The 24,850-nt window shown below is 41.2% G+C and overlaps 1 protein-coding gene across 1 annotated transcript in view; it reads left to right on the top strand.

Moving 5' to 3' along the window:
- The window catches only part of SLC4A1AP (solute carrier family 4 member 1 adaptor protein), a 35,492-nt gene extending 11,489 nt beyond the window's left edge, over positions 1-24,003 (top strand). The window contains 14 exon segments of the mRNA XM_075064276.1: positions 1,339-1,531; positions 2,331-2,453; positions 3,820-3,880; positions 4,783-4,922; positions 5,200-5,360; positions 6,550-6,619; positions 13,468-13,657; positions 14,106-14,217; positions 14,647-14,845; positions 15,726-15,815; positions 17,087-17,157; positions 17,444-17,487; positions 20,102-20,174; positions 21,398-24,003. Coding sequence (XP_074920377.1) covers positions 1,339-1,531; positions 2,331-2,453; positions 3,820-3,880; positions 4,783-4,922; positions 5,200-5,360; positions 6,550-6,619; positions 13,468-13,657; positions 14,106-14,217; positions 14,647-14,845; positions 15,726-15,815; positions 17,087-17,157; positions 17,444-17,487; positions 20,102-20,174; positions 21,398-21,427 — 1,557 coding nt within the window. The 3' untranslated portion in view covers positions 21,428-24,003.
- Positions 24,004-24,850: the final 847 nt, after the last annotated feature.

Consider the following 24,850-nt stretch of genomic DNA (forward strand, 5'->3'; position numbering starts at 1 on the left):
AAAAATAAGACTAACATGCCTTGCCTGGCTGTTATTTACAAGTTTGAAACATGAGAGACTGATTCAGAAAGATTTGGAGAGCCTGGATTGACGTCAGGTCCCTCTTAGTCGCAAGAGCGAACAACCCCCAAAACAAAGAGCACAAACAAAAGACTTCCCTCCACCAAGATTTGAAAGTATCTTGTCCCCCCATTGGTCCTCTGGTCAGGTGTCAGCCAGGTTTACTGAGCTTCTTAACCCTTTACGGGTAAAAGAGACATTAACCCTTAAGTATCTGTTGATGACAAAGCTATGATAAAGTTGCAAGAGTTAGCAACTCTGAAATTGACCAGCTTTCAAATTGACAGCATCCTTTTAAGGACATTGTTTCATGTAGCTTAACTTAATTATTCAGCAATTTAAGAAACTAAGTTCATGAGTTGTGGGAAATGTGCAGGCATTTGATTCACCCCCCATAAAAATGCTTTATAATTGGCTTGATTGATTATTTACTGGGAAAAAAAATCACCCTTTGAAGCATGATGTACCTCTCACTGCTGGGAAACAGCATCAAACTAGATGGAACGTTTTCGTTGTTGTTGTAGTATTTGTTTTTTCCAAAGTGACAAGTTAGCTGTATGGTCCTGTAGTGTAAATTACATGAGGAATGCCTTTCTTGTCTTCATCGTATGTTTAGTTCTTGTAGCATGATTTGCAGTAGAAGAATTGGATGCATATCTTGGAAAGTTGCATTTTTGCAGAAAAGCTTGCATGTGCTACTTTGCAAATGCAGAGTTTATGAAAATAATCTAAATTAAAGAATCAAATTTAAGCATTCAAATCTGTTTTTGTGGGGGGTTGTGTTTTTTTGTTTTAAAGGAAAAAAAAGCAAAAGCAATCATTTTTGCATTTTGAATTCTAGTTTAGCAGTATCGTATTTCTAGGAGTTAAAATACTAATGCCTAACAGCCCAGGAAAAATTGTATTAAAAGTTATGATAACAAGCTCTTTTAAGGCCCTCGAAGCAATTCATAAACATTAGTTACTCATACTTAGCCACACCCTTGTGAATTAAATGATATATAGGGATCATCTGTCCTACCATTAAAATACAGCCACGTGTGGGATTGAACGCTGCATCTGTATGTTGCTCTTTGGTAGACAGGAAGTGAAAACTACTATGTCCAGTAGCAGGGGATTTAGGGATGTGGAATACAGTAGGTAAACTGAACTTTTTATTTAAAAAAAAAAACTATAAAGAGAGATGAATGATATCATATAATTATTTGCTTTTCTTTTACAAAATGATATCTCTTCCAGGTGCATCTTTAAAGGTATTGTCTGTGTCTTGTGCTGCAGGGACCTGAGGAGGATCAGGAGTCTGAGTCAGAACTAACTGTGACTCAGCTGAAGGCTCTGCACAAGCAGCAACAAGCAAAGTTAGAGAAGACAATGTTAGGTGAGGACTCCGATGAAGATGAACAAGAAGAAAAGGAAGAGAGAAGAAATGAGATCAATCAGAGTAACGATATGAGCTGCTCGTGGGGAATGGGTAAGAGATATTGTACCTCTGAATAAAGTTGCTAAAATAAGAGCTTAAAGTCTTTTAAGTGAAAACTAGATCGATGAAAACTAAGCATTGAATTCCAGCTGCTGTGGTGTATGATGAGTGAGAGATTTTTTTTGAAGACAAAGATCATTTTCTTTTTATAAAAAGGTTGCTGGTGTAAGTAAGTTTGTGTGTGGAAACGACAAAGGGAGATCTATCCTCTCCGCCCCCCCAAAAAACCCAAATCTCGCAATTTTAAGAGTCTGACTTCAAACCAAAAAGGCAAGAAAGTAAGAATTGAAATTGACGCTCTGTCCTTAACTTTTGCTGTGTTGTGCATATTATTTTAACAAATGTAGTGTGTACAATTGCTTGAGACCCCCTACACAGTGGAGTTAGCCCTAACTGAATTTCTTTGCATCTGTGTGTTTGTTTGGCCTTAGGGTTGGGTTTTCTAATTCTTGTGGTTTAATTCTCAAGAAAACCAAACCCCTCAAGTCAGCTTATCAGAGCTGACAAAGTGGACCATAATTTTAATAAGCTAAAAGTCCAATACTTACTTTAAAGTATGTCTTTTAAATGATAAATTACTATTATATACTTAACCTTACTAGCAAAAGACAGGTGAATCTGTGAGGGTAACTTTTCAAAAGAATGTATAAGTTAAGCAAAACTTGTTATACAGGGATTTTTCTGAATTGTGGCTCATATCTTTCACACTGATGAATGCTGAATTTTACTTGCATCTCTTCCCAACCTCCTTTCCTATTTCATCTGCACTTCTGTGTATGTTTTCCTCCAGGGGAAGATGCCGAGGAAGATGAGGTTGAAGAAAATCCTATTGCCATCGAGTTTCATGAGGAGCAAGAAGCCTTTTATTTGAAGGACCCTAGGAAGGCACTTCAGGGTTTCTTTGACAGGGAAGGTATGTGTATTGTGTCTGTCCTCTGTCAGCTGAGCATTTCCCCATAGTGGTGCATGCGGCGATGCCATACTTGTGACACTCTGCCATGTACTTGGAATGTAGGAACTGAACTTTTCTGTTCTTTCAGTGTATTGTATACATATGAGGAGAGATTAATAAGACTGGGACATTTCAGCTTGGAAAAGAGACAGTGTAGGGGGAATATGATAGAGGTCTATTAAAATCATGACTGGGGTGGAGAAAGTAAATAAAGAAGTGTTATTTACTCCTCATAACGCAAGAACTAGGGGTCACCAAATGAAGTTAACAGGCAGCAGATTTAAAACAAACAAAAGGAAGTATTTCTTCACAGAACGCACAGTCAACCTGTGGAACTCTTTGCCAGAGGATGTTGTGAAGGCCAAGACTATAACAAGGTTCTAATAAGAACTAGATAAGTTCATGAAGGATAAGTCCATGAATGGCTATAACCCAGGATGGGCAAGGATGATGTTCCTAGCTTCTGTTTGCCAGAAGCTGGGAATGGGCAACAGGGGTGGATCACGTGATGGTTACCTGTTCTGTTCATTTCCTCTGAAGCACCTGGCATTGTCCACTGTTGGAAGACAGGGTACTGGGCTAGATGGACCTTTGTACTGACCCAGTATGGCTGTTCTTATGTTATTATTGAAACTCATGTCTCTGGATTCAAGGCCTTAGTTCAGAGCTCAAACTTCGTTTGTTGTTCCCAGGCTGGGAATTGTGTAAGCACCTTGCATCATTCTTAAGTGACACCCATTCTACAACCAACTCTCAAAAGTAAAGTTTTAGGGGATCCAGAGGCATCATAGTTCAGACTCATCTGGTTAGGGGATGGTGATTGTGATATGAGGTTTTATGGGAAAGTATTATAGAGCAGCAGTGCCAAGTTGATGTAGATTTAAAATCATTGCTGGTAAAGTTTGCAGATGACTCAAATATTGGTGGAGTGTTAAATAATGGGAGCTTGGTTCTAAAGAGAGATCTGGATCTCATTGTTAGTTTGACTCACTTTAACAGCATATGTTTTAATACAAGTAAATGCAAGATCACAAATGATGAACCAAAACAGGTCACTCTTAGGTTGGGGTGGAGGATAAGTGGAGACTGTGTTTGGAAAAGTCATGGCTCAGAAGAGAACTTAAGGTCACAGTGGATAACTAACTGCCCAGGATGATGTGGTGGCTAAGAGCAAATCCAATCTGTTGATGTATAAGCAGGGGAGTATCAAGCAGAAAAGGGGTTATTTTCCTTTTAATCCTCGCTGTCATCCCCTACCACAAATAGTGGTTGCTGGTTATTACAATGTGGGCAGCTGCATCAACTTTTTTCTCTATTTCCTGTACAGGAGAAGAACTAGAGTATGAATATGATGATCATGGACACAATACCTGGCTCTGCAGGGTTAAGTAGGTATATTGTGCATTGACTTTCTGAAATTAGAGGCTTTCCTTTCAGTTTCACAAGCAGAAGCAGAGAGAGTCATTTGCTCAATTGGTACATCTGCAGCTGAGACCAAAATGAGACTAGGCTTAAGCACTGAAATTGAAATAGAAGGATGATGGATGGATCACTACGCAGTTTAGTGTGTACTGTTTCCCCAGTCTTTCTTGCTTTGCTATTTTACATCCTCCAGGAACATCAAATTGTGACAATGCTTTCAATTGTCCCTGCTGTGAGGAACACAGAAATTTGAAATATCTAAGTATTTAGCTAGCAGTATCTCACAAATGGAGATAGTATAAAGCATGAATTTCTATTTGAAATCTGATTCCTGCCTTTCAGTTGGTATAAAACAGTGATTTCTAGCTTCAAGAGTTCTTCAGAGAGGCCACTAACATCTTGTTGGTGTTGCAGAGGGGAAAGCAAGATATAATTGGAATGACATGACCTTTAAGGTTTGATATCTTATGACCAAATAGAATTGCTTGAAATGGCTTATACCATTTTGAGAATCTCTGCTCCTGTATGGCATAACGTTAATTTCTATCATTAGTAATTCGCAAGATACAGGAGCTTAAAAGTACTTTTGGGCCTAAATTAGTTCCTTTTGGCTTGTCAGTGCTGTTTTGCCATTGCCTGGGATTGGATGTAGGAAGTCCTGTTCCTCAGGCTAGTTAAAGATTTGCCTGAATGTTTTGTGGAAACTAACTGGTTTGACTAATGTTGTAAAAAAAAAAAAAAAAAAATGTAATATGAAAATATTTACCAAAAAAGAGAATAGGTTGGAATGGAAAGACTGATGTTCAACATAAAGAACATAGGAGCCTAGTAGTGTCTCAGAGCTGTTGTGTAACTCGGAATTGAACAGGTTGCCTGTGGATGATGCATCAGGGAAGCAGCTGGTGGCAGAGGCTATTCATTCAGGAAAGAAAAAGGAAGCAATGATACAGTGCGCGTTGGAAGCTTGCCGAATACTGGATGCTAGAGGTGTGCTGCGGCAAGAGGCAGGTTGGTAACTGGTCACATTCTTATGTAGCTATTTAGAAGATGTTCTCTGAGGGAGGGCTTCTGGTTGCTGAGAAAGCTTGAGCCTGCTGCATAAGCCTAGAGTTAATTTAAACAATCTTGCATTCTCCAGTGTACGTGTTACATATTAGGTCAACTGTGTGATACTAACTAGACTAGGCTTAAATCAATGATGTAAATGGCTATCTTCAAACCATTCTCTTTTTTTCAAGAGTTTTAACTTTTTTGCCTCCTCACCTTTCCCCCTCACCCTTCTCAGTATCCCGGAAAAGGAAAACAAAGAACTGGGAAGAGGAGGACTTTTATGACAGTGATGATGACACCTTCCTGGACCGAACTGGCGTTGTTGAAAAGAAACGACTGAACAGGATGAAAAAAGCTGGGAAAATAGAAGAGAAGCCAGAAACTTTTGATTCACTGGTAAGAAGAACCTCGGGTTAAGAGCCAGACAGGACATGGCTGGCATCAGGCTATAATCAGTCTTGCATACGCTGTTGCTGGAAAGAAAGATCAAAGGAATTTAAAATTGCTCTTATTAGATAGTGCTCTGATACCATCTCAGGCCTGTAATTACCAATTGATCAGCCTAGCTTGGAGTCAGTAGGGCTCAGCGTCCACAGAACAAGAGACTTGAAGGCTTGAAGATTGGTGTTGGCGTATGCATGGAACCTTTTGACTCCAGCACAGGGTGGAAGTGCCAGAAAGCTGCTGCTACCAGCGCTTCAGTAGCATGTGCGCACATAGTTGGTGGTCCCAGTCTAAATGAGTGAACACAGAAACTGCCACCACTTTTGGTACAACATAACTTCTACTAGCAGCCTCAGCAAAAAGGAGCAGGATTGATTGTGCATAGAGAAAAAACCTTCTCATCCTAGAACATTCCTGCTTAAAGTTGAGGCATATAGGGTAGGCACTACTGCGGAAGTTTGCTCTGCTGTGCCTGCTCTGTGGATAGAGGACTTCAGTCCCCAGACCAATCAGTCATCCAGCATGAGCCCTAAATTCACACACACAGACTAAGGGAGGCAAGAGGAATTTGCAACTTCATTGATCAGAGCTGTGAAAATAATTTTTATCTGATGAGTTACCAGAATGTAGTGAAGTTTAGGGAAATGTACTGTATTGTGCTTGCCTGTGCAGTTTTTTTTCTGCTTGACAGGACAGGGCAGAGAGGTGGGTGAATTGAGTATCAGAACAAAGACACAGAAACAGCTTCAGGCCATCACAAAATAATTTCCAAGTGTCAAAAATGCACGTGGTACTTCCCAAAACAGGATGATCTGATCTCTGTTTCAAAGACCATACAAACTCGATTGAACGTGATTTGACAAGTTAGGGTCATACTCAGACAAGGAGGGTGAGAAGGAAAGACAAGGGTGACAATAATATAACATGGTTACCCAGGCATGTGCACATCTTGAGGCTTTGGGAGGAAAATGAGATGAGAAACTGTTTAGGAGCAGAGTCAGTCCTTTGAGCCAGTAAGCTCCTGGCCAAAGATCAGCAGTGTAAAGACAGGATAATGTGGTAGAATATTGGTTTTAAAAATAACTCATTTTAAAAACATCTTTAAAATGAAAATGTTTTTTAATTTTGTGGCTCTTTGTAGGTTGCAAAGTTAAATGCAGCTGAAAAAGAACTTTCTGAGATAACAGAGAAGCTGAAGGTTTCAGGGAAAGGTAAGGCACCAACTATCCCTTGTTAAACTCATCCAGCTAGTACACCCTCCACCCCTTACCTTAGAGGTTATGTACTGTTAAGATACTCATTACTGCCGGACCCTGTGTACTGGATTAGGTACTCTCTTTGGGACTGGTGTGAAACAATAGCCAGCAAAATGACCTGCAAGTTTGCCTGCTTCTAGACTCCACTCCTCCATTTTCATTTAACAACTATATGTTAAGACACGTATACAAACTCTGCCCTCTCCCGCACAGAGCTCTCTAAAGCTCTTCAGTCAGGTAAACTAGTGCTCATCGGTGTTAACCATGTTTGTGAGGCCAACCCTATTTGAAGATAATTCTTCCACAACCTGCAAATCCTTTTGCAGGAAACAAAAGACCAAAGGCTTCTGCAATTGCAGATGATCTCTATTCAGGTCATCTTTGTCACTACAGATGTAAAAGTTTAAAGGAAAGAAAAACTGAAAAGCACACAGTGAAAATACTTGAAGTTTAGGACCCTGTGTCTGTCTAGTGAATTTGCAGCTTGCTGCCACGTGAGGTCAGAGTTTGGGTTCCAGACTTGCTCTTCTGGAGTGGATGGGGAGCTTCTTCTGGGCTGTGTGTAGGGGAAAGCTACTGTCAGGTGAGATGGTCATATTCCATAACTTGAGTCAGATCTAACCTTCCTCGAAGAGAGGAGCACTATCAGGTAAAGCTTTTGAGACTCTGTGGGGAATAGGTTAGAGGATCCTAGAGAACTTTCACCAATCCTCTCATCCCCTGCAAATGTATTTGGAAACAAAAAGTTCTGTCTACAGGGATCCTTGTGGAATGACCCCTGAATAAAGGTGTATGTAAATACGTTAAATTTGTCTGCCAATAATGTGCTCTTGCATTTCATAGAGGTAGTTAAAAGGATGCTGTCGCTAAAAAATCCTACTTCCATCTGCAAATTTTATACCTCCTTTTGTTATAGTAACTGCTATAGTTACTAGAATGAAAGATCAAAGGGGAAAGCATATTTTTGGTTTTTTTTTTCTGATTTACTTTGTGCAGTTGACAGCACTTGTTGAGTAGTCAGTTACACTGCTTTCTAATAGTCAGTTGCATCACTCTCATGAGATGTTGTAGCTGGGAGGGAGAAGATTATACTGTTCCACAGGCTCTGCAAGCAGCTATTCATTGTTAGCAGCAACTTAAAGTGAAGAGGCAGCAGGCAGGTGTACTGCCAAGGACATTTGGTGGCATTGCTCTTGGGCCCAGTCAAAGACCCTGATAATGCAGCAAGGAAATGCAAACTCTCCTCCCCCTTTTTTATCAAAAAGGAATTTAAAAATAAATATCTTCAGTGTACAGCCTTTAAATTGTAAGCTGAATTTCAAAAAAATTCAAATTGACTGTCTCTTTTTAGACAAAACAAATATTGGGCACATAAAAAGTCCACCAGAAAAAGTTGAGACAAAGATGTACTTGTAGGCTGTGTTTTGTGGCCAGGTGATATCTGGGGGAAATGTACTTAGGTGTGTGTTTATACATTTTCTACCAGAAATAGTTTGCATAAACAAAGGTTGGGGCCATCCCTGTGTGAGTAAGATTTCTCTGAGAATTGTAGTGTCTTCCAGGTGGTTATATAGTTCAGCTTATGGTAGCTGTACTTTTATGTCTGCATGACATGGTCAGCTATTTCATTTAGGTAAACCAACCCAATACCAGTGCTAGTTTGAATCAACAGTTTTGTTTCTGGTCATTTGTCCAGGACCATTGCTTGGAAAATCTGTCTGAACCTGAAAGCATTTAGTACTGTTAATTCCGGCGTGTCATGATTCACTTAGGGGGATATGAATCCTTTATAGCCCTGGAAAACTTGGAATGCCAGCATTTATTGCTAGATCTGTCAGACTGCTAGGTATCGGATTTTACTTTGAAACAATAGTGGGGCTACTTTGGTACCTCAGTTTAACAATGCCTTCTCCACATTGGGCCAGGATAGCCTATAACTAATCTTACATCACTGGCCAGTCTGTTTTAATCCTTATATTGGCTGCTTGTTTTTTTTCTTTGCAATTTAAATTGGTCGCTCACATTAACCATAGGTGCCAGCCTACAGCTTCTTAGAGCATGTACGTTAATGATAGGTGATTTTTTTATCGTTATATTGGTAGTCTGTCAATACTCTTACAGCAGGTAAGGTTGTGAAACCTTATCAAGCTTTGGCTTTCTCTAAGTGATTACATGCCTGGCCTCTAATAGCAGCACTCCAGAAGGATGGACGAGTGAGTGACAGGCTGAATTACTGCACCTCTTACCCAGCACTTGTCGAGATTAAGTGGTTGTCAGAGAGACATCAATAGAGGTTTATAGATTGCTTCCTAAACTCATTTTGAACTAACTATTAATAGGGAAGCTTGATAACTCTCTCATACTTCGATGCCGCTGAATGAAAATCAAATACACAGAGATTTTCAGTTTTATTTTTTGTGAGCCATAATGTTCTTCTTCATGGACCAGCTGATAGTGAAGTAAGTGGCCTTAGAGCTTTTGTCCCTATAACATAAAATACAATATCCATGATTAATCCTGCTCCTAGTGATGACTAATTTTTAGTCTTCCCAGCAATTTTCTGTGCTATTGCAGATATTGCATCCTAAGAAAAAGACCATGAACTGCATTCAATAGCCTGAGCTTGGGGAATCTAGTTCCTTAAGCAGCAGTGGGGTAGAGATTCCCTTTTTAATGCTGAGGTAATAGATCCTACTGTGGATCTGCTAACCAGAGGACAGATTGGTTTGTCCAAAGCTGTATTTACCTGGGACACAGCTGCCCTCTGTAATTGCCACCCAATGCTGAAACTGCCAAATCCTCTTACACATTGCTGAGTCTCTGGGTACGTCTACACTATGGGATTATTCCGATTTTACATAAACCGGTTTTGTAAAACAGATTGTATAAAGTCGAGTGCATGCGGCCACACTAAGCACATTAATTCGGTGGTGTGCGTCCATCGTCCGAGGCTAGCGTTGATTTCCGGAGCATTGCACTGTGGGTAGCTATTCAGTAGGTATCCCATAGTTCCCGCAATCTCCCCCACCCCTTGGAATTCTGGTTTGAGATCCCAGTGCCTGATGGGGCAAAAATCATTGTCGCGGGTGGTTCTGGGTAAATGTCGTCAGTCATTCCTATCCTCAGGAAAGCAACGGCAGACAATCATTTCACGCCCTTTTCCCCTGGATTGCCCTGGCAGACGCCATAGCAGGCAACCATGGAACCCGTTCAGCTTTTTTTTTTTTTTTTACTGTCACCGTATGTGTACTGATGCTGCGCTAACAGAGGCGTTACTGCAGTGCTACACAGCAGCATTCGTTTGCTTTTGCATGATAGCAGAGACGGTTATCAGTCGTTCTGTACCGTCTGCTCCATTGTAAATTGGCAATAAGATGACGGTTATCTGTCGTCTGTATTGTCTGCGGCTATCATGGTGGCCCCTGGCTGAGGTGGCCGGGGCGCAGAGGGAAAAACTGGAATGACTCCTGAGTCAATCCCTCCTTATAAGTTTTCTAAAAATAGTCAGTCCTGCTAGAATATGGGGCAAGTCAGAGATCCCACAGAAAGATGAGCTGCATTCAATCACGGGGAGTGCCCCCTGCAACAACCCACCTTTGTGCTTCCCTCCTCCCCCAACCTTCCTGGGCTACCGTGGCAGTGTCCCCCCGCATTTGTTGTCATGAAGTTATAAAGAATGCAGGAATAAGAAACAGTGACTTGTTAGTGAGATAAAATGAGGGGGAGGCAGCCTCCCCTGCTATGACAGTCCAGGCAAACATTAAGCGGTATGGGGGAGAGGAGCCCAGCATCCCACTGCTATGACAGTCTAGGCAGGACATAAGCAGTGCGGGGGAGAGGAGCCCAGCATGCTGCTCCGTGATAGTCAGGCAGTACAGAATCTTTTCTTATACAGAAAGGGAGGGGGCTGATGAGCTCAGCCCCAGTGCTATGATAGAGAACGGTTACACAGCCGTTCTGTACATCTACTGGGAAGACAGGGAATCATTCTACTTTTACCCAGCGCTCCCCGGCCAGCCTCACCTGAGGCCAGCCAGAGATCTCACGGGCTGATGACAAGACAGCTAGCAGTCCTACCGGCACAACTGCCACCGGGAAGGGAGAGGAGCGGATACTGCTCTTCACTGCCGCAGCATCGCGTCTACCACAAGCATTCAGTAGACATAGGGGTTGACATTGAAAGAAGTCAAGAAACGATTTTCTTCCCTTTTGTTTCACATGGGGGGGAGGGAGTAAAATTGTGAGCTGTACCCTGAACCACGCCGGACATGTGTTGACCTACAGGCATTGGGAGCTCAGCCAAAGAATGTAAATATTTTTCAGAGACTGCTGGGACTGCGGGATAGCTGGAGTACTCGGTACCCCCTCCGTCCCTCCACGAGCGTCCATTTGATTCTTTGGCTTTCCGTTAGCTTGTCTGCAGCACTGTGTAGCCTGGAGATTTTTTTCACCGCTTTGGCATTTCCTTCTGTAATGGACTCTGATAGAACAGATTTGTCTCCCATACAGCAATCAGATCCAGTATCTCCCGACGGGTTCATGCTGGAGCTCTTTTGGATTTGGGACTCCATTGCCACCATGCTGATCAGAGCTCACGCTGGGCAAAAGGAAATGAAATTAAAAAAGTTTGCGGGGTTTTATCTGTTTATGGCCCACTGCATCCGAGTTCAGATGCTGCCCAGAGCGGATCACAATGGTGCACTGTGGGATACGCCCAGAGAACCATATACCATAGGATTTGACAGCCACACATAAACCAATCCGAATATGGTTAATACCAATTACGCTACTCCTCTCGTTGGGGAGGAGTACAGAAACCGATTTAAAGAGCCCTTTCTATCGATATAAAGGGCCTCGTAGTGTGGATGGGTACAGCGTTAAATCGGTTTAACGCTGTTAATATCAGTTTAAATGCGTAGTGTAGACCAGGCCTCTGTTGAAATGGTGGCAGCATTTTAGGCAGAGACAACTAATCCATTCTGCATTGGGGCAGGGTTATATGTATCCATTTTCTGGGCTGGTCCATTGTGCCCAACTTCAGGCCCAATCCTGTGAGGTGCTGAACACCTAATTCCCATGGACCTCTTCAAGATTTTTCCCAGGTCCGGGATCTTTTTGGGTCTGGAGCATGCCTATTCACTGGCTAACTTTAAGTGTCTGAACTTTAATCTAGTGGTATGCTAAACATCTCTCTAGGAATGGACTAATCCATCAGATAGTGCAGAATGTGTGTAAGTTTAGTAACAAAAGTGCTCTGCGTGTGTGTGTGTGTGTGTATATACACAAATTCAAGGTTATTTTGCAGGCATCGTGATCATAAGGGAGAATATTGACATGGAGTGTCTCTATCTTTTAAAAGGTTCAAACAGTCAGTTTGTAGGTAGCTTTTGTCCTGATTCACACTCAGTGTAAAGTTTTTAATTATATATGAGAGAAATAGATTTAATGAGAGCAGCAGAGAATCCTGTGGCACCTTTTAGACTAACAGAGGTTTTGGAGCATGAGCTTTCGTGAGTGAATACCCACTTCATCAGATGCATCTGACGAAGTGGGTGTTCACCCACAAAAGCTCATGCTCCAAAACCTCTGTTAGTCTAAAAGGTGCCACAGGATTCTCTGCTGCTTTTACAGATCCAGACTAACACGGCTACCCCTCTGATACTAGACTTAATGAGAGCTCCTTTGGCTGGACTACTTACAATACAATTTTATTAAGGCTGATATATCCTCTTCCCAAGGTACATTAGGGCACATAGGATGCAAGAAATTATTATTACTTGGTATGCTATTAACTAAGGGATCTTTTAGTAATTACTGTTACATGCCGCTACAGCTTTTGTGTGTGTGTTAAACATGAAACTATATTTTGTTCTGTATCAGAAATATCCAGTTTATAAATGGAGGCCTTTTATAAATGTTTGCATAACTAGAAGAAACGCTTAATAGTTCCTTACAATCACTTTCAAAAATATACTCATCACAAAAAAATTAAACAAAGGCAAAAAAAGAAATCATCTTTAATTACACTCAACCAATTCTGGTTTATAATTAAGGCTGAGTTAATTAGGGCTGGAATTTAAAATACTTAGGGCTGTCTTATAATTAGGGTTGGGATTTAAAAATTTGCAAATTACATAATTGTTTACAGACATGTATATATCTACATGCACACTTAATCATACATTTACAAAGATTTAAATTTGCATGAATTTTAGCATAATGTATAATAGTGGGGAGGGGGAAAAAGGGGGCAGAAGTTCTGACAACACACAGTAAGTTCTCTTCATTATCTGCCTCTGACATAACTCAGAGGATGCAAATTCTGTAGCATTGTCAAAATCCAAGGAAAAAAACCCATACCTTTATTTTCCCAAATATAAATCAGCCTTCCCAATTAGAAAATATTGGGAAAGTAACAGTATGTAAGGTTGTCTAAACAGGAGGCACAGATGAAGTAATTTTTAGGTAAAATAGGAAATACTTAGACTTCAAAGGAGTGATTACTTGAGTTAACATTCACAAATTCAGAAATGGGTTTACACAGTCTAAAATGTATTGAATCAAATTAATCCTTTAGGGAACTCCATTGAATTCATCCCTAGGGACAAATTTGGCCATTATTTAGCTGAATAGTGAGGGTTTTTCACAGAGGGTGGTCTATTGGCTGCTATCTGTCTTGGGTACTTATACAGCCCCATCACACACTTTGCAATCTTTTAAGGTTAAATTTGGTAGGTATGAGACTCATCTTTTTACCTTTTTCCCTCCTTCTGCCATGTGCATTTTGCAATCATCTTGCCCAGCCCAACCCCAGCCGGCTTCTCAGGATTCCTTAGATGAGTTCATGACTGAAATAAAATCAGGCTGCTCCTTAGACGGCGTAATGAGGAAGAAGCTTCATTTGCGGTCTTTTGAATTGAGGAAAGAACAGCAGAGACTGAAAGGGTTAATCAAAATTGTTAAACCTGCGGAACTGCCGGAGCTGAAGCCCCAGTGAGTCTACATCAATAATCACTGTATATTATCCATATGAAATTGTCCTGGTGAGTGGAATGCTACCAAAATGTATAAAGAGCAAAATATACAGTGGGTACCACCACTTATGCTATGTCTGAGATGTCACTTTGGTGTGTCAGTGTGCCATTGATCCATTGCCATTATTAGAGGAATGCTGCAGAGGGATGCAGCAACAATGGAGTTAAAGCAGTAAGATCAACACCTGCTTTGTGTGTGTGTGCGTGTGCACGCGCAAGCGCACAGTGGTGTTTCTTAATAACCTTTCATGCAGAAGGATCAGACAACAAGGTTTGAGTTCTTGTTCCATAGCATCACCTTTGTTCCACAAATGTTTCTGTTCTTAAATAGAAGAGGTTGATGCTTAGGTTTTTACTGTAGGCTTTGCATGTGCTAATCGCTTTTCTTTGTATCTAATTTTTGTTAGGACTGGGAGTCATGGTCTGGAACTAGAGAGCAAGCCTAAAAAGCTAACGTTGCCTCTCTTTGGTGCAATGAAGGGCGGAAGAAAATTCAAACTGAAAACTGGAAGCCTAGGGGTAAGTATGATGAAGAGAGCAGTTTTAAGGTATTCTTTGCTTTTCTTTTCTTTCCTTAGATCGTTGACTTCCCTTTCACTTTCTTTTCTATTCTTCTTGGCCTGTTAGTTAAATTCAAATGCTTTATTGGTTTAATTCCCAATATGATTATCAAAAAACTATGACCTGCTCTCTTGGGGACAATGACTGTCTCTTTTCACTGTTCATTTTCACCTGCGCTGATACCTTTCCTTAGGACAAAATAGCTCGTCGTCTGTTTGGTGGTACTTTCCTAGTTCTTCCTATGAGTGGAACATGCGTGGTGCTTTGTCCTGTCTTGTCTGCCTGTGGCCATTCTGCATCAACCTGTCTATATATCTTAGGGTTTTTAATAGCACTCATCACCAGATTACCTAAGCACTGCTACATCAGTTTGCTTTTACGTTACAGAAGTTGCCTGTCAGGCGTCCAGATATCCCTGAAAGCTTGTTAAAAATGAGAGATGATGGGCCTGAAGTGGAGGAGGAAGATGAGGATGAAGATGAGGAGCAGGAAATCAAAGCAGCAAATACTGGGACACAAAAAACAGAGATGAAAATGGCAGGAGAAGAAGTAGAACAAGAGACTAGTCTTCCTGCCAGTTCTCCTGGTAAGAATCTGGAATCTACCCATGGTAAACAGTGACCTCTTTTTTCCTTTTTCCCTGCATTAGGTTATGTGACTGTAAACTACTGGATTTTTCAGAGTTGCACAAAGCTATGGAGATTTGCTTCACAGATGTTCATGTGACACTTTGCAGATTTCCTTTTCACAGTTTTGTGCCTATGAGTTCAGCATTCGGGGCACAAACAGATCCAAGACACAACTGAGTTTCACCTGATTTTGTATTAAAGCTCTGCACAACAGCAAATTTCCCATAGTTTGGGGGTTAAAAAAGAGACAAAAGAAATCTTGTTGATAAACCAGGGTGTGCAGCACTTGAGTGTCTTACCGTAACAAACTAGAACATAGCATTGTTGTAAGGGAACATAATTAAAAAGGATACAGATTTCAGAGGAATACCACCTTTGAAGGTTTATAAACTGAGGAGGTAAAATATTTTAAAAAGTCATAATGGCAAGATCTTGACTGTCTCTATGGAGCTTACATCCAAATTCAAAGCCTTTTGCATTCACCAACTCTGTGCATGTGAAAACTCAGCCATGACATTGCAGTAAATTATTTTGTTCCCTCATATCTGCAACTCTGCCTCCTTGCCTTAATGTATAGTATCATGTGCAATATGGCCAAGTTGTTGTTAATTTAAACTGGCTCTATGGGTTAATTTATACTCCTTTCCCAATGTTGCATTGAAATAGTCTGTCTATGTTTAATCTCTTTGGGTGTTTATGGAGAATCGTCCCTTTATTTGAATGTCAGTGCTGAAATGAATGCAGCTAAGTTTACTCTAGTGTATTGTGTTTCAGTGATACTAGTGCTCTACTTCTTGGGATGCCTGATAAGTATATTCTGTTGGCTTTTTTTTACAGGGATTGGTTTTCAGTCTCAGCCTATCAGCAAGCAGTTAAAGACACCAGAGAATGAATATCAGGTCGACCTATCACAAGAGAAGTCTCAAGGTGAGCAATGCAATGTGGAGCTCAGCAATTGTGCAGGAGATTATGGACTTAATATATGCAAAGGAGCTATTTCCTATGCAAATTAGCAAAAGGAAACAGCGTTGTCTAGTTTCTGAATTAGGGAACTAGGAATCCAAGGGCTGTAAGGGTTATTCTCAACTGTACCACAGCCTAAATATGTGAGTTCTGGGCAAGTCACTTCACCTCTGTGTTTCAGTTCTCCTCGCCCCTCCAAACCTCACTTTGAGGTCCTTGGATGAAAGACACTGTATAAATACAAAATTATTTTGATGTAGTAGAGTGACAGCAGGATCTTGTGAGGAAGAACCAAGTGTAAAAAATGATGCACCCTTTTCCTCCTCCTTATCTTGTCCTGTCTTAAGAGTTGGTCAGAGGGGAAGTGCTTGTGAAGCTTTGTATCAATACAAATCTCAAGTAACATAGGGCTGGCAGTAGCATGCACTCTGAGCTGCTCAAATGTCACCATGTGTTTTACAAAAATCCATCTGATCGTCAAGATCAAGGCCTGACTTGGTATGCAAAACATTTGGAAGAGATCTGTGTGAATGCTTTTGCTCTGCTCTCCCACCTGATAGTATCTGGCAGCCTAAGATTCCTCAGGGAGACTATCCTCTTATTGTCTCATAGGGGTGAATTTCAATGTCTCATGAGATTGAGATCTTGAGTCACTCAGGTTAAATGACAGGAGAGTCAAGGCTATTCACCTCACATGCTCCCTCACTGTTCTCTTTCACTAACTGATACTCCTGTACTCAGTAAAGTGACATTTTTGTATGTTGGTTCCATGTATTTCCTAAAGTAGCTTTCGGTCTTCATGGCCCAATGCATAGACTCTTGATGGCCGAAGTCCAAGACTTCCATGCTCCAGCTTCAGTATTAAATCCTCTTGTAATCTGCAGGGAGAAGATTGCTTGACTACTAGAATTTATCATTATAGTAACTGCAGATGGAAAAGACCTATTAGATCCTAACCCCTTGCAAGTGTGGATATATGGAGTGCCAGCTAGAGGATTGAATATGTTAAACTACAGTTGTCACTTAAATGTATTTAATCTCAATACATTAATAACCACAGGATCCTGTTCAACAGATAAAAGAAGTGAATTTTGATACAATGAGGTTAATGAATCATTTCCTTTGACAGGTCTGTTTTTAAGTAGGCCTTTTGTAAACTTATTGCTGATAGAGCTGCTGGTTCGTGATGTAGGAGCAATACAGTGTGCTATAAAACAGATCTTGTTTCTTCCCAGCGTCAGAGAGAGCATGCAAGACATTTGAAGAGAGCCCCAAGAAAAAGTCGAAAGTGAATGGCCCAAGCAGGGTAAGTAATGACACCTGAAGCTCTCTCATGCATAGGAATACAGTCCCTGCCCCAAGAAGTCTTAATAATCTAATTTAAAGGACTCCTTCTGAGTGAAATGAGCTGGTGACTTGGTTGGAGTACGGCTTTGTGACCGTAATGTCTTCCATGGTGTGTGAGACTAGTCTTCTAATGCAGTGGTCTCCAAAGTGGGGTGCTCAAGAGCATCCTTCGGGGTGCGCAGCAGGAGGGGTGGGGGGAAGAGTGTTTGGGCAGGAATCTGAGCTCCTTTTTTTTTTTTTGGCAGGGGGCGGCAAAAATGGTAGAGCCAGCCCTGCGGCCCTGCAGGGGGTGCGTGCTCAAAATTTTTTACTGATAGGGGTGCACGATCAAAAAAATTTGGAGACCACTGTTCTAATGCACTGCTGCTGCAGCTGGCATAGAGAGCTATTGCAAGTCACCAAGGAGTGTGCCTGCTGAGAAGCTATGAGCTAGCATTTCAGGAATGACAGAGATTCGTAAAAGCTACAGTCAAACTAGACGACCAGTCTATTCATCAAAGCTTCCTCTCCAACTGTATTGATAACACTTTGTGCTGGATCACAGTGATGTGATCTCTCATTCTCTTGTATGTGCTCCTACTTACCATAAAAACTGGCATGCTTCAAGGCCCAGACCTGTGACTGCAGAGCTTTCTTGTTGATTAGCGTGGGATGTTGCACGCACTGGCTTACACAGCAAAGGTCTTAGTCTGGAAAACTTGGGGACCACCTCTGTCATCCACATGTCTTACCTTTAATATAGCTTCATCCTTTTGGGGAGTTGTGGAAAGGGGCCATTGTTAGTGTTGTGTAATTTTATGTAACTGGGAGCCCAGGTGTAAGTGGCCTTCAGGGCATTCACAAGGAGGATAGAGTTGTTTCTAGGATAAAAATCTGTAAGGGATATAAACCCTCCATGTTTTGGGGCATAAAGATAATCACTTCTGCCTGAGCTTAGAAAGAACCTTTTCCATGGGGTCTTGTACGTTTCTCTAAACCATCTGGTACTGACCATTGTTGGAGACAGGGTACTGGACTAGATGGACTACAAGTTTATCCAGTGTGGCAATTTCTACGCAACACATTCTGGTTGTAGATTTTGTAACTGATGGAATGCTATGCAAATATGCTGCGTCAGGTAGCAGAGAGACATAATGCCCATTAGCCACTAGCAGGATCTGCTAATCCAAAAAAATACTTCCAGTGGCATTAGTTGATTCCATTGTTAGCAATCCCAGCAAAGAGGCCAAAGACTGAATGGGAACATTCTTTGGAGGTTGCCCCTCCGTAGCTAGGTTGAAGCATATTAGTGAGGGACGTGTCAGTAAATTTGCACTGCTACAGTCTGTGCTGTACCCCTTCTGTGGATAAGTAGAAAGTATCAGTCTCCAGGGCTGTCAAACCCAGCACCTCTAACCAGCACTAATTCACTTCAAGCAGTCTAATATTATGAGAATGCTATAATATTAAATACCTTAGATTATCTTCACGTTCTCATTACAAATCACTTTTTGCACATGCTATCTTTTAAAAAAAAAAAAAAATCTCCTTTTGGTTGATATTTTCCATATTGGGTTTCAGTCCAAAGGTAGCATTTTTTTAAAAGTTGGAGGAAAAAATCTTTTTATACACTTTTTAGTCATGCAAAACTGGAAAAAGTCTTTTCTGCTTCTGAGAAGATTTTGACTTTTTTGTGCACAAGAATAAAAATAGCTGAATTTTACATGCTGACACTTTCCAGGAGGCTAGATCCTCCAGAGGTCTCTAATCCAGGTTAATTTTAGAAGATTAAACAGATTTGAGGGACTGAAAAATTGCTTTGATCATGCTGGTAGATCTGTATTAAGGTTTTATGTTATAACCAGTATATAAATTGAATGCTTAGTAAATAAAATAGACTCATAGACTTTAAGACCAGACTTTAAGAAGGGACCATCATGATCATCTAGTCTGACCTCCGGCACACTGCAAGCCATAGACTCTCACCCACTCACTTCTGTAATAGACCCCTAACCTCTGGTTGAGTTACTGAAGTCCTCAAACAGTGATTTAAAGACGTAAATTTAGGTGGTTTTTTTAACTGTTATCAGTATTTCACTGTGGAGTTTTTAGATTTTGACTACATAATTGTGGAAGTAAAAGATGAAAGCAGTTAAAAGATTACTGTTTCAGCCCTAAATTTTCAACCTGACCTTAACTTGCTATCTCCATATTTAGACCTTGATGAAAATAGCCTACTTTTTGAGGAGCACTTAGCAGTCACAAATTCCACTGACATTAATGGGAGCTGGAACCCTATATCTCCTTGGAAAACCAGGCCACTCTTATTTAACAGCATAACTTCAGGCATTCAAGTTTGAAACTGTTGGCCTTAATATAATTTTTTTTTTTCCAATGTGAATTGTGCTCCTAAGTCACTTAAGTCTCACCTTCATCTTTTGCCTTTAAACAGGGGCATTCATTGTAAAATTGGCATCAATGTAACATTAAGCTTATGAATTTAAACCCTCAGGAATCAGCAAATACAAAAATGAACATTCTGATTGTAACCTTTATTTGCACACACCCTGGACACAGTCCTGTGTTTTGTATTATCTATAATGCTGTTAAGTGGAACAAACAGTTCTGCCTCATTCGTACACTCATCTCCTACTGACTTCATTGGAGATTTCATGGCTGTATCAGAGGGTGTCGTCCTCCTTCGATCTGTGCTCTGAGACCTGCTCCGTTACCCGCCCCTGCACTCCGGTTGTATTTCTTCATTGACTCTTCACAGTAGGGAAACTGCTCCCACCTCTCAGTAGCTTTTTTTAATTCCACACCACTTCCATGAGCTTAAAACTGACTGCTTGAAACACCTGGGAACTTTATGCTAGGAATGCTAGATCTTTACAAATATCTGCTCAAATTTTTATTTTTTGCAGCTCCAGCAAGCACTTTCTTCCTCGCAATACCCAGAAGACGACCCAGACTACTGTGTGTGGATGCCTCCTGCAGGTACCAAGCAATTTCCTCTAACTTCTTATGCCAGTAAATCAGGAATCCATTTGCAAAATAGTCCTGTGGTCGCTGAAGTGTGGCCAAAAGAAAAATCAACCAGTATGGATATTTCACACATGCATGGTATTAGGGATGGGTGTAACACAAACATGTACTTTTTCACGCTGTTATGTGCTGCTATTAGTTCCTACAGTTCTCTATCGGCTTCATTACACCAAGTATGGTGGTGGTTTTATTATTTGAGAGGGAGATCAAAGCCTGTGAGGTTTTGAGCAGCCTCAACTTTCACTGAAGTCATTGGGACATTCAGCAACCTATGGGATTGGTCCTCTAAAACTTCTTGAAGACTCTTTGGCCCGAACTTTGAAACACAAATCTTCCTACAATTCGTATCACATGTTTTAGTGAGACAAGTCTTATTAATTTATTGTGGCAGAGATATGGAATGACTTTTAATAGGGGCACAAATCCAATTTGTGTGGAGGGTGAAAGGTAAAGATTAACTTTTTTTTCTAATTAACCTTCAGATCGTTTTGATTTAACCTTCTGTGGTTATTTTTAATGATGCAATGAATTTTCAATTATACTTTTTTAATAGGAGCATGGCTTATGCATATAGCTTTTCATACTAAGTGCATAGATTAGATTTCATATGGGTTCATGATAGTCTTTCTCAAAATTACAGATAATTAGGGGTTTAAAACATTGCTAATCCTCACAGGGAGGGAGGAAATGGGGAAGGAACTTCACTGAGGAGAGCTCTAACCCAGAGCTAAGTGAACAAAAGGACTGTACTCCATTAGCACTAGTAAAAACTAGAGCAAAATTCCTGGCTCAGCTGACCAGAAGACAGGCTGACCTGGGTGTGTCTCGCCAGCTTCCTTTTTTTTGAAGGGAGCTTTCTTTTCCTGTCTCCAGCTGCTAATGGGAGGATTTGTCTCCTGTCTGCACTGGCATAATGGAGACACTGGAGGAACCAAATAAACAGGAAAGATATTATGCAGTCTTGTAACTCCCAGCATATGACTCCCAGCTGTCAGGAATTACGTCTCAAAAGGAGACTAGTATTGTAGTAGCCTTTTACTAAAGATTTCCGTTGTGTGGGTTGGTATACTTTTTCTGCCTCTTGAACGTATGCTCTGTGTAGAGAGTTTCATCCTTTGCTCTGAGTTGATCTTGGAAGAGCAAATATATATACATTTTTGTCTCTTGTCAATCAGGTCAAAGCGGTGATGGCAAGACTCATCTGAATGAAAAATATGGCTATTAAGCTTCACAGACCTCAGAGCCACTGCCTGGTGCCTAAGGGACCGTGTTACTTTGGACAGCGTCCTGCACAGAGTTGAGTGAGGGTTGAAAGAGTTGGGTTCTTGGATGTTGTTCCAGATTGAATGGCATCAGCACCAGTTCGGACAGTTATCTTAAGCATTGCATTTGTTCTTTGTTTTTAAAACACTTCTAAGGATTCCTGAGCCTTGCATACAAATTTTTCCACCTCTTCCTTCTGCAGTTGGCCTGGTCGTTGTATTCAGCGTGAGAATGTTAGACTTGTAAGGGCTTTATGTTTATAAGCTTGATGAGGTGAGACCAAGCTGGTTTTATCCAATAAAAATGAGAACACAAGTGTTCTTTGCCTCCAAATTATAGTTAAAATGGCATTGTCAGGGCAAATGTGACCCAAAGTTTAAGTTTTTTATAAAAACGTTTTATTTCACAGGAAATGTATTTTAACCAAAAAAAAGTCCTTTGCAACCTTTGGAACTCAAGCATTTCAGCACTGAATAGTGCAAGAAAACCAGAGAATGAAATTAACTGGAAACACTGAGAAAAATGAATAATTAGAGGCATGGAAATACTCTCATATTGAAGACAAATTTGAAAATATTTGGATTGCTTATCTTTCAAAGAGACAAATTTGAGGGGACATGATAAAATCCACTAAAATAATGAATGTTCTAGAAAAAGGAGATAGGAGTTTCTGTTCTCCTTGTGTCAAAACACAAGAACATTGAGACATTTGATGAATTTGAAAAATGATGCATTCAAAATTGATAGATAATTCTCTGTGCCTAATTAGACTGTGGAACTCATTGCCACAGACTGTTGTTGGAGGTAAGAATTTAGTGAGGACTAAAGAGGGATTCAACCTTTCTGTAGATAACAAGAATATCCCTATTATAAAAATGAATGCTGAAAAAGAGTATTGGAAAGATCTAATACCTAATTTTATATATAATGCAAAACCTGCTGCTTAAAATAATTCCAAATTATGAGAGATAAGGAAGAGACCTTGAAGGGGGCGGATTACCCTAGTCTGCCACCTATGCAGTTTCTTCTAAAGCAGTGGTGGGGAACCTGGGGCCCGGGATCTGGCGAACCGTGGCCACCAGGAGCTGTGGGGGGGCCATGCCTGCAGACAGTCAACTTCAGCAAAATGCGTCGCGGCCCGCTATCAGATTACCCTGATGGGCCGCGGGTTGCTCTAGAACAGTGGTGGGCATTGATGCTGGCCACTGTCAAGAGACAAGATACTGGATTAAATCAACCATAGGTCTGAGCCAGTCCAACATTTCCTATGTAAAATAGCTCTATAAAATGCTACAGTGATGCTTGTATTATGCATAAGGAAATTCTTCTTTGAAAATATGGATTTTATCCTGACCATGTCTCTTCACCTTCCTCTTTCATCGGACATGTTTCTAGGATGGTCATAATAGTTCAGGCTTTTCTGTCTTTTCAGCATTGTATGTTTGGGCAGATGCCTTTCATATTCCCCTATTCAAGCCACTGTTTAGTTGAGAGTATTTCTCCCTGGTAACTCACATCGGTGTCCTCTTACCAGTTCTTTCAAAATCATAATTAAGGAGAAAATACCTGCAGATGGAGCTAGCAAAGCACAGACAAATGCTGTGTCATAGACCTCTTCCATCTATGAGCTGTATTATGTCGAATATGTTTCCCCTGGACCTCTGAAGTGTTCCCTTCCTAATTAGCCGTGTCCTCTTCCCCACCCCACCCACCCCCCAGCTCTTAATAAAGCTGAAAATTCACTCATACTTATGCCGGTGGCTTTAAAATCAGACCTTGGTGTAGAAGAGTGATTTCATACCCACCCATTCAGCCACCCAGCTGTTGAGATGAGTCTTTGCCTCTGGAGTAAGTTACAGTATCCACACACTTGTTCTCGCTGTTTGTACCAGCATGTGGCCAGGATACAGTGCTTTCTCCAGCATTCAAGGACCAATTGTCCAAAGCTGCCATTTCATGTGCAGAGCACATGATTATTGTATTCTCTGCCATATGTTTACCTCATTATCATAGTTACTTTCCCTTGCTAAAAAACTTCCTGTTACATATTTACCTGTTAAATACATTTTAAGTTATAGGGCATACCCAAAGCCCTCTAGGCGTGTTCTAATATCTGGCCAGCTGACTTCAAGATCTTTTGGTTTGGAGCTCTGTGCATGAAGTAGTTAGTTTGATAATTTGCACAACACATTCTGTTGTTTCAAGTCAATTATACATTTAATATAGTTCTATAAATGCCCTAGGTTTTTACAAGCTTTTACATTCTAATTTAAAAGTGTGACAGTTAGCGTTAGATGCTCTCAGCATCATGATGAGAAAAATTAAGTGCAATGAAATGTCAAAAGTTCTCTTTTTCTGATACCCCGGTGTGTGTGCTTATGTGTATATACATATGTGTGTGTGTGTACTCTTCACCATGAATATATTGCATTGTTGCTGGGTTCTGATGACCTGTTAAACCTAGATTCAGTCTCATGTTTTTACTAGACATACTCAATAAAAATGCTGCCTAGTTGTAGTTCAACGGGCTAGTCTTTCACTTGGAGCCTGGCTTCAAATCTAATCTTTGATCGCAAGTGAAAACAGGGCTGCCCAGAGGATTCAGGGGGTCTGGGGTCTACCCCCCACCGCCGAATTGCCACTAAAGATCCGGCACTTTGGCAGCAGATCCCGGAGCGGAAGGACCGACCCCCCCCTCCCCCCCGCTGTGGGTCTCTGGGGCAGTTCAGTGGCGGGTGCCGGAGAGGAAGGACCCCCCGCCGCCGAAGACCCAGAGCGGAAGAAGCTCTGGGGGCCTGGGCCCTGTGAGAGTTTTCCGGGGCCCCTGGAGCGAGTGAAGGACCCCGCTCCAGGGGCCCTGAAAAACTCTCGTGGGCGCCTCTGCAGGGCCTGGAGCAAATTGCCCCACTTGCCCCCTCCCTCTGGGCGGCCCTGAGTGAAAATAAGATTGTTCTCCCAAACACTGACCCACTCTGGCACAACTTCTCAAGAATGGCCTAGACTAGAATAGTGGAACTTCAGGTCACACCTGATCTGCACTGGCAGAACTGTATGGAGGGAGGCCAGGACTTCAGCCGTTGTGAAATTCCAGATCAGGAGAAACTTGCATAGTGCTTATCTGCACTCATCTGACTAGCCCTTCACTTTCATAGGTACTAGGGTCACACTCCTAGAGACAGGTGTAATTGACATATCTCCACCCTTAACACCCCCTATACAGTTATGGATATTGTGTACATACAGTACAGATGGATTCTGAAGAGAACATTGCCTGTGTGAACTGTCTTTATTACATTACAGAGAACATAGTCTTGCCTTTACCCTGCAGTATAGAAGTGGATACCCTCTAGGCAGGCTAACTGAAA

The sequence above is a fragment of the Chelonoidis abingdonii genome, chromosome 3, assembly GCF_003597395.2.
Source record: "Chelonoidis abingdonii isolate Lonesome George chromosome 3, CheloAbing_2.0, whole genome shotgun sequence".
Lineage (NCBI taxonomy): Eukaryota > Metazoa > Chordata > Testudines > Testudinidae > Chelonoidis > Chelonoidis abingdonii.